This window comes from Anguilla anguilla, chromosome 16 (genome assembly GCF_013347855.1).
Source record: "Anguilla anguilla isolate fAngAng1 chromosome 16, fAngAng1.pri, whole genome shotgun sequence".
Lineage (NCBI taxonomy): Eukaryota > Metazoa > Chordata > Actinopteri > Anguilliformes > Anguillidae > Anguilla > Anguilla anguilla.
This window is the reverse complement of record NC_049216.1, coordinates 36,517,647-36,534,280: the sequence shown is the minus strand read 5'-3', so window position 1 is coordinate 36,534,280 and position 16,634 is coordinate 36,517,647. Positions and strand designations below refer to the sequence as shown.

Sequence of the window (16,634 nt, the reverse complement as noted above, 5' to 3'; positions counted from 1 at the left end):
TGAGTGTGTGAGTGTGTGAGTGCATGTGTGTGTGTGTGTGTGTGTGTGTGTGTGAGTGCAAGTGTGTGTGTGTGTGTGTGTGTGTGTGCATGTGTGTGTGAGTGTGTGTGCATGTGTGTGTGTGTGTGAGTGTGTGAGTGCATGAGTGCATGTGTGTGTGAGTGTGTGTGTGTGTGTGTGTGAGTGTGTGTGTGTGTGTGTGTGTGCAAGCATGTACATGCTTTGAGACTCTGTCCTTGAGGCCTTACAGGGGTATCAGGTTCAGATTGAGGTATCAGGTTCAGATTGAGGTATCAGGTTCAGATTCAGGGGTCATTTCCCTGCCCGAGCGATCGGTGAGTGACACTGAAAGGACTCTTAATATTTCTGTGTAAATAAGCCGCTGGGTTTGATTTGTTTACACAGAAGCTGCCCCCCCCCCCCCCATCACACTCTCCTCCGCAGCTAGGCCCCAGGTCCTTAGCTTTTACAGGCCTCATTACCCCCCCACCCAGCATCAGCAGTAAATTCCATGGAAGTGGAAATGCTCTTGCACAGGAGACACAAACGCTCGCTCTCTTCAGTCACACACCCCCAGTGCACGCACCCGCCCCGCAGCGCACTCACACACACACACACACACACTCTCACACACACACCCACACACCCACACAATCACACCCACACACCCACACACTCACACACACACACACCCACACACCCACACACACACACTCACACACACACACACACCCACACACACACACACCCACACACCCACACACTCACACACACACACACACACACACTCACACACACACACACACACCCCCAGCGCACCGCGGCTGTTCTCCGACGGCTTCGTCTCATTGGTTCGATGGGTTCATGCTCGATGTGGAAAACACATTGGTGACAGAAAGGAGGAAAATTCTTTATTTTTTTTGGGGGGGGGGGGGGTTGTTTGGCCTGTGTTGACTCATTGCTATTTTTGGGGATCGTGGTGTCGGCTGGCATCTGGGCCGGTGGAAAAGTTGCCGGTGGAAAAGCCTGCGTCGCTCCCGGTTCCCGGTTCCCGGGGGAACTGGCGGCGCTGTGAGCTGACCGGCACGCGGCCAGTCTGCATAACCGCCGGCAGGGTGATGGTGCACGGACTGCATTTATACAGCGCTTTTATCCAGAGTGCTTTGCAACTGATGCCTCTCATTCACCAGAGGGTGTCTTGCTCAGGGACACTTCGACACGCCCAGGGCGGGGGATCGAACCCGGCAACCCTCCGACTGCCAGACAACCGCTCTTACCTCCTGAGCTATGTCGCCCCCAATAGGGTCGCTAGGTCAAGGGGGTATTTCCAGCATTGAAAGGCAAAGGCATTTTCAAAAGGCATTGAAAACCTGCACCAAAGGTACCCAGATCCGGGATGAGGAGTGAGCACAGTAGTGCACAGGCGAGGGGGGGGGGGGGGGGGGGGGGTGCAGTGGTGGACCAAGGGGAGGAAATGAATGGCATAGCCTTAGCATAGCACTGCTCTCCTCCACTGCAGACAGTCAAAGAGAGCTCCCCTTCTCCACAACCGCGGCAGTAGCAAAATAACAGCCCAAAATCTACGACCCGCAGCAGTTCATTTTCCATCTGAAAAGTAGCCCAAGTCCAGTGATAACCGCGGACCTGGCAACACTGAGCGGGACCCAGAATCGCAGGTGCATCTCAAAGCCTCTCTCATCCACAGCGGCTCACACAGCGATGCGTATCTCACTGAGGCAGATCAGATTACATCTCTTCCTCAAGGGTTTACCTGAATGAACCCTTCAGACTTCCCTTGTTATCAGTAAAGCAAATGTAAGGACTAATGTGTATCGCACCCAAGCTCCTGTCAATCAAAGAGCTTCTGTCTGGGATAAGGGTCTGTGTTTGATCTTGCAGTCCCATTAGCATTAAAAATGCAGAGCTGATCAGACAGGAAGTGGATGGCGTGTTTTCTGGGAGGTCATAAGGCTCGGTGAAGGACGTGTGTCTGCAGTGCGTTTTGCTGAATGTGCCTGGCGCACAGCCCTGTCCAGCGGCCCCTGCCAGACCGGTCCTTAAATGCACGTTACATCCAACCACGCGCATTCCTCGGACGTGAACTTGTATTTTCGTGCAGATCTCGTTCTCTTTTAAACGTCCCTGGAAGCGATCCTCGGTTTCCAGGCCCGTGTTCATCCCCAGGGGCGTATGAACGCTGGAGCACGGCTCCTTTCTCCAGAGGTCTGTAATTTAAATGTGTGTCTATAAAAATGGGGGGAGACAAAGCGCTCTTTCGTACGAGTGTATTTTCCATGAAGAGAGACGCCCGTAAAAAGCTGGACTCCCGGAGTGAGGTTTTACTCAGTACACACTGCGCACACATCCTCCGTATGCCACAGGAGAGTAAAGTTTTACTCAGTACACACTGCACACACATCCTCCGTATGCCACAGGAGAGTAAAGTTTTACTCAGTACACACTGCGCACACATCCTCCGTATTCCACAGGAGAGTAAAGTTTTACTCAGTACACACTGCGCACACATCCTCCGTATTCCACAGGAGAGTAAAGTTTTACTCAGTACACACTGCACACACATCCTCCGTATGCCACAGGAGAGTAAAGTTTAACTCAGTACACACTGCACACACATCCTCCGTATGCCACAGGAGAGTAAAGTTTTACTCAGTACACACTGCACACACATCCTCCGTATGCCACAGGAGAGTAAAGTTTTACTCAGTACACACTGCACACACATCCTCCGTATGCCACAGGAGAGTAAAGTTTTACTCAGTACACACTGCACACACATCCTCCGTATGCCACAGAGGGGTAAAGTTTTACTCAGTACACACTGCACACACATCCTCCGTATGCCACAGGAGAGTAAAGTTTTACTCAGTACACACTGCACACACATCCTCCGTATGCCACAGGAGAGTAAAGTTTTACTCAGTACACACTGCACACACATCCTCCGTATGCCACAGGAGAGTAAAGTTTTACTCAGTACACACTGCGCACACATCCTCCGTATGCCACAGGAGAGTAAAGTTTTACTCAGTACACACTGCACACACATCCTCCGTATGCCACAGGAGAGTAAAGTTTTACTCAGTACACACTGCGCACACATCCTCCGTATGCCACAGGAGAGTAAAGTTTTACTCAGTACACACTGCACACACATCCTCCGTATGCCACAGGAGAGTAAAGTTTTACTCAGTACACACTGCACACACATCCTCCGTATGCCACAGGAGAGTAAAGTTTTACTCAGTACACACTGCACACACATCCTCCGTCTGCCACAGGAGAGTAAAGTTTTACTCAGTACACACTGCACACACATCCTCCGTATGCCACAGGAGAGTAAAGTTTTACTCAGTACACACTGCACACACATCCTCCGTATGCCACAGGAGAGTAAAGTTTACTCAGTACACACTGCACACACATCCTCCGTATGCCACAGGAGAGTAAAGTTTTACTCAGTACACACTGCACACACATCCTCCGTATGCCACAGAGGGGTAAAGTTTTACTCAGTACACACTGCACACACATCCTCCGTATTCCACAGGAGAGTAAAGTTTTACTCAGTACACACTGCACACACATCCTCCGTATGCCACAGGAGAGTAAAGTTTTACTCAGTACACACTGCACACACATCCTCCGTATGCCACAGGAGAGTGAGGTTTTACTCAGTACACACTGCACACACATCCTCCGTATGCCACAGGAGAGTAAAGTTTTACTCAGTGCACACTGCACACACATCCTCCGTATGCCACAGGAGAGTAAAGTTTTACTCAGTACACACTGCACACACATCCTCCGTATGCCACAGGAGAGTAAAGTTTTACTCAGTACACACTGCACACACATCCTCCATATGCCACAGGAGAGTAAAGTTTTACTCAGTACACACTGCACACACATCCTCCGTATGCCACAGGAGAGTAAAGTTTTACTCAGTACACACTGCACACACATCCTCCGTATGCCACAGGAGAGTGAGGTTTTACTCAGTACACACTGCGCACACATCCTCCGTATGCCACAGGAGAGTAAAGTTTTACTCAGTACACACTGCACACACATCCTCCGTATGCCACAGGAGAGTAAAGTTTTACTCAGTACACACTGCACACACATCCTCCGTATGCCACAGGAGAGTAAAGTTTTACTCAGTACACACTGCACACACATCCTCCGTATTCCACAGGAGAGTAAAGTTTTACTCAGTACACACTGCACACACATCCTCCATATGCCACAGGAGAGTAAAGTTTTACTCAGTACACACTGCACACACATCCTCCGTATGCCACAGGAGAGTAAAGTTTTACTCAGTACACACTGCACACACATCCTCCGTATGCCACAGGAGAGTGAAGTTTTACTCAGTACACACTGCACACACATCCTCCGTATGCCACAGGAGAGTGAAGTTTTACTCAGTACACACTGCACACACATCCTCCGTATGCCACAGGAGAGTGAGGTTTTACTCAGTACACACTGCACACACATCCTCCGTATGCCACAGGAGAGTGAGGTTTTACTCAGTACACACTGCACACACATCCTCCGTATGCCACAGAGGGGTAAAGTTTTACTCAGTACACACTGCACACACATCCTCCGTATGCCACAGGAGAGTGAAGTTTTACTCAGTACACACTGCACACACATCCTCCGTATGCCACAGGAGAGTAAAGTTTTACTCAGTACACACTGCACACACATCCTCCGTATGCCACAGGAGAGTAAAGTTTTACTCAGTACACACTGCACACACATCCTCCGTATTCCACAGGAGAGTAAAGTTTTACTCAGTACACACTGCACACACATCCTCCGTATGCCACAGGAGAGTAAAGTTTTACTCAGTACACACTGCACACACATCCTCCGTATGCCACAGGAGAGTAAAGTTTTACTCAGTACACACTGCACACACATCCTCCGTATGCCACAGGAGAGTAAAGGTTTTACTCAGTACACACTGCACACACATCCTCCGTATGCCACAGGAGAGTAAAGTTTTACTCAGTACACACTGCACACACATCCTCCGTATGCCACAGAGGGGTAAAGTTTTACTCAGTACACACTGCACACACATCCTCCGTATGCCACAGGAGAGTCAGGTTTTACTCAGTACACACTGCACACAACATCCTCCGTATGCCACAGGAGAGTAAAGTTTTACTCAGTACACACTGCACACACATCCTCCGTATGCCACAGGAGAGTAAAGTTTTACTCAGTACACTACTGCACACACATCCTCCGTATGCCACAGGAGAGTAAAGTTTTACTCAGTACACACTGCACACACATCCTCCGTATGCACAGGAGAGTGAAGTTTTACTCAGTACACACTGCCACACACATCCTCCGTATGCCACAGGAGAGTAAAGTTTTACTCAGTACACACTGCACACACATCCTCCGTATGCCACAGGAGAGTAAAGTTTTACTCAGTACACACTGCACACACATCCTCCGTATGCCACAGGAGAGTAAAGTTTTACTCAGTACACACTGCACACACATCCTCCGTATGCCACAGGAGAGTAAAGTTTTACTCAGTACACACTGCACACACATCCTCCGTATGCCACAGGAGAGTAAAGTTTTACTCAGTACACACTGCACACACATCCTCCGTATGCCACAGGAGAGTAAGTTTTACTCAGTACACACTGCACACACATCCTCCGTATGCCACAGGAGAGTAAAGTTTACTCAGTACACACTGCGCACACCATCCTCCGTATGCCACAGGAGAGTAAAGTTTTACTCAGTACACACTGCACACACATCCTCCGTATGCCACAGGAGAGTAAAGTTTTACTCAGTACACACTGCACACACATCCTCCGTATGCCACAGGAGAGTAAAGTTTTACTCAGTACACACTGCACACACCATCCTCCGTATGCCACAGAGAGTAAAGTTTTACTCAGTACACACCTGCACACAGCATCCTCCGTATGCCACAGGAGAGTAAAGTTTTTACTCAGTACACACTGCGCACACATCCTCCGTATGCCACAGGAGAGTAAAGTTTTACTCAGTACACACTGCACACACATCCTCCGTATGCCACAGGAGAGTAAAGTTTTACTCAGTACACCTGCACACACATCCTCCGTATGCCACAGAGGGGTAAGTTTTACTCAGTACACACTGCACACACATCCTCCGTATGCCACAGGAGAGTAAAGTTTTACTCCAGTACACACTGCACACACATCCTCCGTATGCCACAGGAGAGTAAAGTTTTACTCAGTACACACTGCATATAACATACTTCCGTATGCCACAGGAGAGTAAGTTTTACTCAGTACACACTGCACACACATCCTCCGTATGCCACAGGAGAGTGAAGTTTTACTCAGTACACACTGCACACACATCCTCCGTATGCCACAGGAGAGTTAGGTTTTACTCAGTACACACTGCACACACATCCTCCGTATGCCACAGGAGAGTGAGGTTTTACTCAGTACACACTGCACACACATCCTCCGTATGCCACAGGAGGGGTAAAGTTTTACTCAGTACACACTGCACACACATCCTCCGTATGCCACAGGAGGAGTAGAAGTTTTACTCAGTACACACCTGCACACACATCCTCCGTATGCCACAGGAGAGTGAAGGTTTTACTCAGTACACACTGCACACACATCCTCCGTATGCCACAGGAGAGTAAAGTTTTACTCAGTACACACTGCACACACATCCTCCGTATGCCACAGGAGAGTAAAGTTTTACTCAGTACACACTGCACACACATCCTCCGTATGCCACAGGAGAGTAAAGTTTTACTCAGTACACACTGCACACACATCCTCCGTATGCCACAGGAGAGTAAAGTTTTACTCAGTACACACTGCACACACATCCTCCGTATGCCACGAGGGGTAAAGTTTTACTCAGTACACACTGCACACACATCCTCCGTATGCCACAGAAGTGGTTTTACTCAGTACACACTGCACACACATCCTCCGTATGCCACAGGAGAGTAGTTTTACTCAGTACACACTGCACACACATCCTCCGTATGCCACAGGAGAGTAAAGTTTTACTCAGTACACACTGCACACACATCCTCCGTATGCCACAGAGAGTAAAGTTTTACTCAGTACACACTGCACACACATCCTCCGTATGCCACAGGAGAGTAAAGTTTTACTCAGTACACACTGCACACACATCCTCCGTATGCCACAGGAGAGTAAGTTTTACTCAGTACACACTGCACACACATCCTCCGTATGCACAGGAGAGTAAAGTTTTACTCAGTACACACTGCACACATCCTCCGTATGCACAGGAGAGTAAAGTTTTACTCAGTACACACTGCACACACAATCCTCCGTATGCCACAGGAGAGTGAAAGTTTTACTCAGTACACGACTGCACACACATCCTCCGTATGCCACAGGAGAGTAAAGTTTTACTCAGTACACACTGCACACACATCCTCCGTATGCCACAGGAGAGTAACTTTTTACTCAGTACACACTGCACACACATCCTCCGTATGCCACAGGAGAGTAAAGTTTTACTCAGTACACACTGCACACACATCCTCCGTATGCCACAGGAGAGTAAAGTTTTACTCAGTACACACTGCACACACATCCTCCGTATGCCACAGGAGAGTAAAGTTTTACTCAGTACACACTGCACACACATCCTCCGTATGCCACAGGAGAGTAAAAGTTTTACTCAGTACACACTGCACACACATCCTCCGTATGCCCATGAGAGTAAAGTTTTACTCAGTACACAATGCACACACATCCTCCGTATGCCACAGGAGAGTAAAGTTTTACTCAGTACACACTGCACACACATCCTCCGTATGCCACAGGAGAGTAAAGTTTTACTCAGTACACACTGCACACACATCCTCCGTATGCCACAGGAGAGTAAAGTTTTACTCAGTACACACTGCACACACATCCTCCGTATGCCACAGGAGAGTAAAGTTTTACTCAGTACACACTGCACACACATCCTCCGTATGCCACAGGAGAGTAAAGTTTTACTCAGTACACACTGCACACACATCCTCCCGTATGCCACAGGAGAGTGAGGTTTTACTCAGATACAACACTGCACACACATCCTCCGTATGCCACAGGAGAGTAAAGGTTTTACTCAGTACACACTGCACACACATCCTCCGTATGCCACAGGAGAGTAAAGTTTTACTCAGTACACACTGCACACACATCCTCCGTATGCCACAGGAAAGTAAAGTTTTACTCAGTACACACTGCACACACATCCTCCGTCTGCCACAGGAGAGTAAAGTTTTACTCAGTACACACTGCACACACATCCTCCGTCTGCCACAGGAGAGTAAAGTTTTACTCAGTACACACTGCACACACATCCTCCGTATGCCACAGGAGAGTGAGGTTTTACTCAGTACACACTGCACACACATCCTCCGTATGCCACAGGAGAGTAAAGTTTTACTCAGTACACACTGCACACACATCCTCCGTATGCCACAGGAGAGTAAAGTTTTACTCAGTACACACTGCACACACATCCTCCGTATGCCACAGGAGAGTAAAGTTTTACTCAGTACACACTGCACACACATCCTCCGTATGCCACAGGAGAGTAAAGTTTTACTCAGTACACACTGCACACACATCCTCCGTATGCCACAGGAGAGTAAAGTTTTACTCAGTACACACTGCACACACATCCTCCGTATGCCACAGGAGAGTGAGGTTTTACTCAGTACACACTGCACACACATCCTCCGTATGCCACAGGAGAGTAAAGTTTTACTCAGTACACACTGCACACACATCCTCCGTATGCCACAGGAGAGTATGTTTTACTCAGTACACACTGCACACACATCCTCCGTATGCCACAGGAGAGTAAAGTTTTACTCAGTACACACTGCACACACATCCTCCGTATGCCACAGGAGAGTAAAGTTTTACTCAGTACACACTGCACACACTTCCTCCGTATGCCACAGGAGAGTAAAGTTTTACTCAGTACACACTGCACACACATCCTCCGTATGCCACAGGAGAGTAAAGTTTTACTCAGTACACACTGCACACACATCCTCCGTATGCCACAGGAGAGTAAAGTTTTACTCAGTACACACTGCACACACATCCTCCGTCTGCCACAGGAGAGTAAAGTTTTACTCAGTACACACTGCACACACATCCTCCGTATGCCACAGGAGAGTAAAGTTTTACTCAGTACACACTGCACACACATCCTCCGTATGCCACAGGAGAGTAAAGTTTTACTCAGTACACACTGCAACACACATCCTCCGTATGCCACAGGAGAGTAAAGTTTTACTCAGTACACACTGCACACACATCCTCCGTATGCCACAGGAGAGTAAAGTTTTACTCAGTACACACTGCACACACATCCTCCGTATGCCACAGGAGAGTAAGTTTTACTCAGTACACACTGCACACACATCCTCCGTATGCCACAGGAGAGTAAAGTTTTACTCAGTACACACTGCACACACCCTCCGTATGCCACAGGAGTGAGGTTTTACTCAGTACACACTGCACACACATCCTCCGTATGCCACAGGAGAGTAAGTTTTACTCAGTACACACTGCAACACATCCTCCGTATGCCACAGGAGAGTAAAGTTTTACTCAGTACACACTGCACACCATCCTCCGTATGCCACAGGAGAGTAAAGTTTTACTCAGTACACACTGCACACACATCCTCCGTATGCCACAGGAGAGTGTTTTACTCAGTACACACTGCACACATCCTCCGTATGCCACAGGAGAGTAAAGTTTTACTCAGTACACACTGCACACACATCCTCCGTATGCCACAGGAGAGTGAGTTTTACTCAGTACACACTGCACACACATCCTCCGTATGCCACAGGAGAGTAAAGTTTTACTCAGTACACACTGCCACACACATCCTCCGTATGCCACAGGAGAGTAAAGTTTACTCAGTACACACTTGCACACACATCCTCCGTATGCCACAGGAGAGTAAAGTTTTACTCAGTACACACTGCACACACATCCTCCGTATGCCACAGGAGAGTAAAGTTTTACTCAGTACACACTGCACACACATCCTCCGTATGCCACAGGAGAGTAAAGTTTTACTCAGTACACACTGCACACACATCCTCCGTATGCCACAGGAGAGTGAGGTTTTACTCAGTACACACTGCACACACATCCTCCGTATGCCACAGAGGGGTAAAGTTCCCTCATTAGCGTGTGGAGCTAAAACAAGTTTACAAACAAATGAATGCAGAAATACAGCAGCTGCTGACCTGAGCTCACACAGTAAAGCCATTATCTCAAAACATCCAATCTGCCCGACTTTCAGTTACTTTAAAGTATTTGTTTTTTCCCTCAACGTGAACCACATATATATATATATATATATATATATATATATATATATATTTGTAGCTCCTGTTAACATTAGCAGCAAGCAGCACAGAGTGTGAATGAGTTAGAAAGAGAAAGCGAGAGCGAGAATGAGAGACAGAGAATGAGCGAGCGAGCGAGAGAGAGTGAGTGACAGAGACAGAGAGAGAGAGAGAGAGAAGAATGCAAAATAAGGGGAAAGGTACTGGAGGGAGTTGAGGGATGATATACCACAAGCTCATATTATTTTTACTGGTTTTGAGTCCCACCCAGTGTACTGCTTCCAAACAATCCCCACGCTTCTCAGAGCGCGCGCCTGTTAAAACGTTCCCCACGTGCATCTCTGAGCGTGCACCTGTTAAAATGTTCCCCACATCCTTCTCAGAGCGCGCGCCTGTTAAAACCCTCCCCACGTGCGTAATTTTGATAGTTCATCATTTTGTGTTAGTTCATAAACATGGCCTTTACACAACCTATCTCTGAACATAATAATAATAAAAATAAATAAATAAATAAATAAATAAATTCCAAAGAAAAATTTCCAATGAAAAATTAAAACAGTCAAAATCTTACCCAAATATAAATCACCACAGTTGCTGGAAGCTGGAAGATTTATTTATATTTCCATATGAAAGTAATATAAAAATCAGGGACACAATATAAATGTGTGGTGAGACAGGAGCTGTGTGTCTCAGCCCTTTAGGCATGTGTGTAACTGTGCGTAACTGTGCGTTTGCTGTCGCAAGCTTTCGATCATAGCTTTGCTAATGCTAGCTACATGCTAACAGCATCATAATCATCCATCAGGCTGCACAATGGAGATTATTACGCACACGGCTTGTTTCCTGTCTGTGCGCTTTGGAATGTAGCATCGCGTGCTCCTGCTAGCCTCCACTTTTGGTGAAAGTTTTGTTGATGTACCAGGCCATACGTTTGCCAGTCTTTATTTACGCTGGGGTGTAACGGGGGTATTTTTGGGGCTGTGTGACCCTGTCAGTGGTGATGTGCGAGACCCCCCCGGTGCCAGCGCACGGAGCCGCGGAGGGGGGCCACCTCCACCTGGGGGGGCGAGTCACCTTTCGCTGTGACCCCGGGTTCTCTCTGCAGGGCCCCCGCAGCGCCACCTGCGGGCTGAACGGGTCCTGGAGCACCCCCCCTCCGCTCTGTGGTAAGAGCCTGCAGCCACAGGGCGGGGCGCCCCCCCCCCCCATATGCCTGTCCAGTTACACATACACACACACACGAGCATGCACACACTGAGAGCCAGTTGTGTCACAGCCTGTAGTGCGCACTGCACTGTACTGCAGAGGAGAGCTGGATGGAGCAGAGCTGTTAGGCACGCTGATGGCAGCCTGTGGCACTTGGTGTGTTATTGGGGGACGGAGTGCAGTGATTACACTGCGGACCTCAGCTGGCTTAATCCCGCCCCTTCTGAGTGGAATGCGGCTGGCTGCACCAACCGGTCAGCTCGGGAGCTGGGCCCTCCAGCCTCTGATTGGATGTAATGTCCTGTCACTCATTCCAGCACCTTGCAGCGTGTGAAGCACTGAAGGTGCGAGTGTTGGGTCGTCGCGTTAAATGCGCTCTCCCCCCCTGCCCTGCTCCCTCCCCCCCACCCCGCCCCCCCCAGTGCCCCGGGAGCGCACCTGTGGTGTTCCGGAGAAGCCCGCACATGGTGACCACTTCCTGGTGTACGGCCCGGAGGACGTCGCCATCGCCGTGCAGTACCTGTGCTATCGGCCCTACGTCCTGCGCGGGGCCTCCCAGAGAACCTGTCTGCCCAACAGCACCTGGAGCGGGACAGCGCCCACCTGTGTCACAGGTGCAGCACTGCAGGCGCGCACAAATACTGCCGCATCTACTCATCTTACGTTCGAGCAGGGATGTGTCAGGATGTCAGGACTTAGGCGATCAATATGTCACTGACTGACTGAAAGCTCCGATAGGTTGTTTCCAAGGCTTAAGTTTAGTGCTGATCGAAAGGAAATCACAGACACTGCAGTTTGACAAATCTACACTAGAAATAAGTCATAAACGCAGTTTTGTTAGATCATTGGCATGATTGTAAATATTACCACAATTTGTAGCTGACTTAAATGTATTGCATTATATTGTATGTATGCATTTATTTATTTATTGGCTTGTTTTACCTGACTAACTGAACGACGCTAACCTGCCAATACGTGATTGTGTCTGGGTTTGTTCACAGCACTGGACCCAGACGCTGGACTGGAAAAAGAGGCGGAAAAAGAGAAGGAGAAAGAGAGGGAGAAAGAGAGGGAGAAAGACAAAGACGCAGACGAGGACATGAACAGGGTGGAGGGCAAAGATAACGAGAGAAGCAAGGGAAGCGATGGGGGCAAAGATACAGGAAAAGTCACTGTGGCAGCGGGGGGCAAAGATACAGGGAAAGCCACCACTGCAGCGGGGGGCAAAGACGTGAACACCGCTGAGAGCGCGGAGAAGGAGAAAGTTACAGACAAAAGCCCCGATCCGGGCACTACTAAAGCTACGGGAAAACTCACAGATACAGGGGGGGCCAAAGACATAGACAAAAGCCCAGATACAGGGGGGATCACAGTTACTGCTGCGGGCAAAGATACAGGCACTGCTGTAGGTAAAGACACAGGGAGAATTACAGTGGGAAGCAAAGATACAGGAGTTACCGTGGAAACAGTGCGAGACAAAGATACAGGAGTTACCGTGGAAACAGTGCGAGACAAAGATACAGGAAGGGGAGTGGAGTCCACGGGAACGGGACGAGGATCAGACCCAGGAGGCGACAAACAGACGGGACAAGAGACAGAGGGAGACAACCAAAGCATCAGTGGTGATTCCATTTTATATTCTTTGTTAAATAAATTCTTCTTCAATCAAAACGTATCACACCAGGGCCTGACTGTGGGCTTGCTGCTCTCAACTGTTGTCTTTTCTGTGCGCGCGCGCGTGTGTGTGTGTGCGTGCGTGCGTGTGTGTGTGTGTGTGTGTGTGAGTGTGTGCGTGCGCGTGTGTGTGTATGTGTATGTGTTTGTGTGTGTGTGTGTGTGTGTGTGTATGTGTTTGTGTGTGTGTGCGGTGTGTGTGTGTGTGTGTGTATGTGTGAGTGTGTGCGTGCACGTATGTGTGTATGTGTATGTGTTTGTGTGTGTGTGTGTGCGGTGTGTGTGTGTGTGTGTGTGTGTGTGTGTGTGCAGAAGCTGAGCGGACTCGCTGTCCCTCTCCTCCAAGGCTGTATAATGGGTACCACACGGTGGTGCTGGGCTCTGGAAGGGAACCGGACCGGGCCGAGTTCTTCTGCAACAACTCCCACGCCCTGAGCGGCAGCGCAGTGAGGACCTGCCTGCTGAACGGGACCTGGAGCGGGGAACAGCCGCTGTGCATCAGAGGTACTGCCCCCCCCCCACACTTAACCCCCCAGGAGCGGGGAACAGCCGCCGTGCATCAGAGGTACTGCCCCCCCCCCCCACTTAACCCCCCAGGAGCGGGGAACAGCCCCTGTGCCTCAGAGCTACTGCATTTGTGCATTTGAGCCAGTCCAGCATACCGGTTACAGCAGCAACAGCAGTCTGCGCTGCCTCTGGTGAAGCCTGGACTGGCTCAAACCGCTGTATGTCTGCAAAATGGATGTAATGTACTGTGAGGTAAGGTGCGCCCCCTTGTGGTGTGTGTGTTTTTAGCATGTCGGGAGCCCAAGGTGTCGGAGCTGGTCAGACAGAGGGTCCTGCCCCCCCAGGTCCCCTATCGGTAGCTACCCTGCCAACTCACACACATTCTGAGCCGCGACCTCACATTCCCCCCCCCCACAATCCCATCTCAGAACTGCCAGCATTAATCGTTTCAGTCACATGCTTTTGTGTTGATCATAGCCACATGCCCCTGAATATGCTAACAGTATTTATTGGTAACCTAAGCCACTGTTTTCTCAGATTTAATCCCTATGCTCTTTCATCCCCCCCCCATGCCCCCCCCGGGAGCCCGGATCACATGTGGGCTCGTAATGACCCCCATTTCTCCTGACCCTCCGTTTTCCCTCAGGAAGACCCCGGTGCACAAGTTCTACTCCTCGCAGAGTTTAGGGAAGCGGATGGGCCTGTCCAGCCCCACCATGGCCCCCGCCGCCCTCCCCCCGCTGGCCCCCGGGTTCCACCACCTGTACACGCACATCGAGTACCAGTGCGCCTCCCCCTTCTACCATCACACCGGCAGCCCCCGCCGCACCTGCCTGAAGACTGGCAAGTGGAGCGGCCGCCATGTCTCCTGCTCGCCAGGTGAGGGCAGCAGAGACAGGGAAACCTCGCAGTGAACCTGCAGCGCCCGTCAGTGCAGCCTGTTAGCTTCAGAGCCCGTCAGTGCAGCCCGTTAGCTTCAGAGCCCGTCAGTGCAGCCCGTTAGCTTCAGTGCCCATCAGTGCAGCCCGTTAGCTTCAGCGCCCGTCAGTGCAGCCCGTTAGCTTCAGAGCCTGTCAGTGCAGCCCGTTAGCTTCAGAGCCTGTCTGTCCAGCCCGTTAGCTTCAGAGCCCGTCAGTGCAGCCCGTTAGCTTCAGAGCCTGTCAGTGCAGCCCGTTAGCTTCAGAGCCTGTCAGTGCAGCCCGTTAGCTTCAGAGCCTGTCTGTCCAGCCTGTTAGCATCGGCACCTGTCAGTCCAGCCTGTTAGCTTCAGCGCGGGGGTGTCCAGGCGTATCCGGAAAGGACTGTTGTGGGTGCAGATTTTTGTTTTAGCCCAGCACTAAAGCAAAATTGAACTGATGAACTAAATCATGGTCTGGAATCAAGACATTGATAAGCAGAATCAGGTATCGTAATGTTGGGGTTAAACAAAACCCCGTTTTAGCATCTGTGTGTGAAACATGAAGTGATAAATGAGAGCTTTGTGGAAGGATGCGGGTATGAAACAATCTGCCCCCCCCCCCTCCCAGCCCCCCAGCCACCCAGCCGCCAGCCCCCAGCCCCCATGCCCTGTGCTTCATAGGCTTAATATAAAAGGAAAACATTTAATTAACAAGATCTTACTGCATGTTACGCAGATAGATGGGCTAAGGACATTGATTTAAACATATAGATAAATAGATATATAGTTATAGCTTGAAAAAGAGCTGTTTTCTCCAAAAGAGCAAATGTTAAGGTATGGGGCTTTCTGAGTGGTGGAATTATTTACTGAAGTATTAGAAGTTGAATTCATGATGACTGTATTATTATTCTACCCTCTCCTGACCCTTCAACCCCAACTGTGTTCATTTATTTATCTTTCTCTCTCTGTGTCTCTCTCCTTTCCCCTTTTTTCTATCCCCTCCTTCCCTCCCTCTCCCCTCCTCTCCCCCAATCTCTCCCCCCTCTCCCCGCTCTCCCCCTCTCTCTCTCCCCCCCCTCCTCCACCCCCTCCCCCCCTCCCCCTCTCTCTCTCTCCCGCTCTCTCTCTCCCCCAATCTCTCCCCCCCTCTCTTTCTCTCCCCCCCCCCCCCCTCAGTGTGTGGTAAGCTCCCAGGCTTTGAGTCTGAGAGTTTGGCTCAGACTCGCTGGCCGTGGCACGCCGCCATTTACCGCCGGTCCCCCGCTGACCCCGCCAGCAAACCGGACAAGATGGCGGGCGGGCTGGGGAAGGCCAAGGCCGGCGAGGAGGAGGGGGGTGAGGAAGAGGATGGGGGGGCGGCGTGGCAGCTGGTCTGCAGCGGGGCCCTGGTGAACCAGCGCAGCGTGGTGGTCGCGGCCCACTGTGTGACCCAGCTCGGGAAGCTGCTGCCCGTTGCCCCCGGCAACATCAAGGTGGTGATGGGAAAACACTACCGTAGCGACGACAGGGAGACCAAGAACCTCCAGCACCTGCGGGTAAGAGGGGCGGAGATGCCCGTCAGAGTGGCGCTCATACCTGTGCACCTGCGTGAGGCTCAGCCGCCACGTCCTTTACATCAGACTGGAGTCCGCTCTCATGCAGATCACATTTAAAAAATATATTCAAAACAAATATCTTATGCATTTTAAAACAGATAAAGACTGGATTCCAGTGTATTATAATCCAGGGTGCCTTGGATGAGGATATCTCTGTAAATATTTCTTTAGAATTGAAATTTGCTAAAAAAATTAGGTTCATTCCTGAACCGGTAGCCAATCATGAGGAAGTGTTGGTCGAGGGTTGCCAGGTGTGTGCTGTGGAGTCCCCTCACCCATCCGGGTCTGATTCGGCAGGTGTCCTCTGTCCTGGTGC

General features: G+C 50.1%; 1 protein-coding gene across 3 annotated transcripts in view; it reads left to right on the top strand.

Moving 5' to 3' along the window:
* pamr1 (peptidase domain containing associated with muscle regeneration 1) overlaps positions 1-16,634 on the top strand; it is a 43,730-nt gene that overhangs the window by 25,774 nt on the left and 1,322 nt on the right. For 2 of the 3 annotated variants that reach the window (XM_035396191.1, XM_035396192.1), the window contains exons 7-14: positions 11,434-11,604; positions 12,067-12,258; positions 12,646-13,266; positions 13,631-13,822; positions 14,114-14,180; positions 14,472-14,704; positions 15,900-16,258; positions 16,616-16,634. The exon at positions 16,616-16,634 is cut by the window's right edge and continues 1,322 nt beyond it. In XM_035396191.1, coding sequence (XP_035252082.1) covers positions 11,434-11,604; positions 12,067-12,258; positions 12,646-13,266; positions 13,631-13,822; positions 14,114-14,180; positions 14,472-14,704; positions 15,900-16,258; positions 16,616-16,634 — 1,854 coding nt within the window. The remainder of the gene's footprint in view (positions 1-11,433; positions 11,605-12,066; positions 12,259-12,645; positions 13,267-13,630; positions 13,823-14,113; positions 14,181-14,471; positions 14,705-15,899; positions 16,259-16,615) is intronic. The other variant, XM_035396193.1, reaches the window with a different exon arrangement.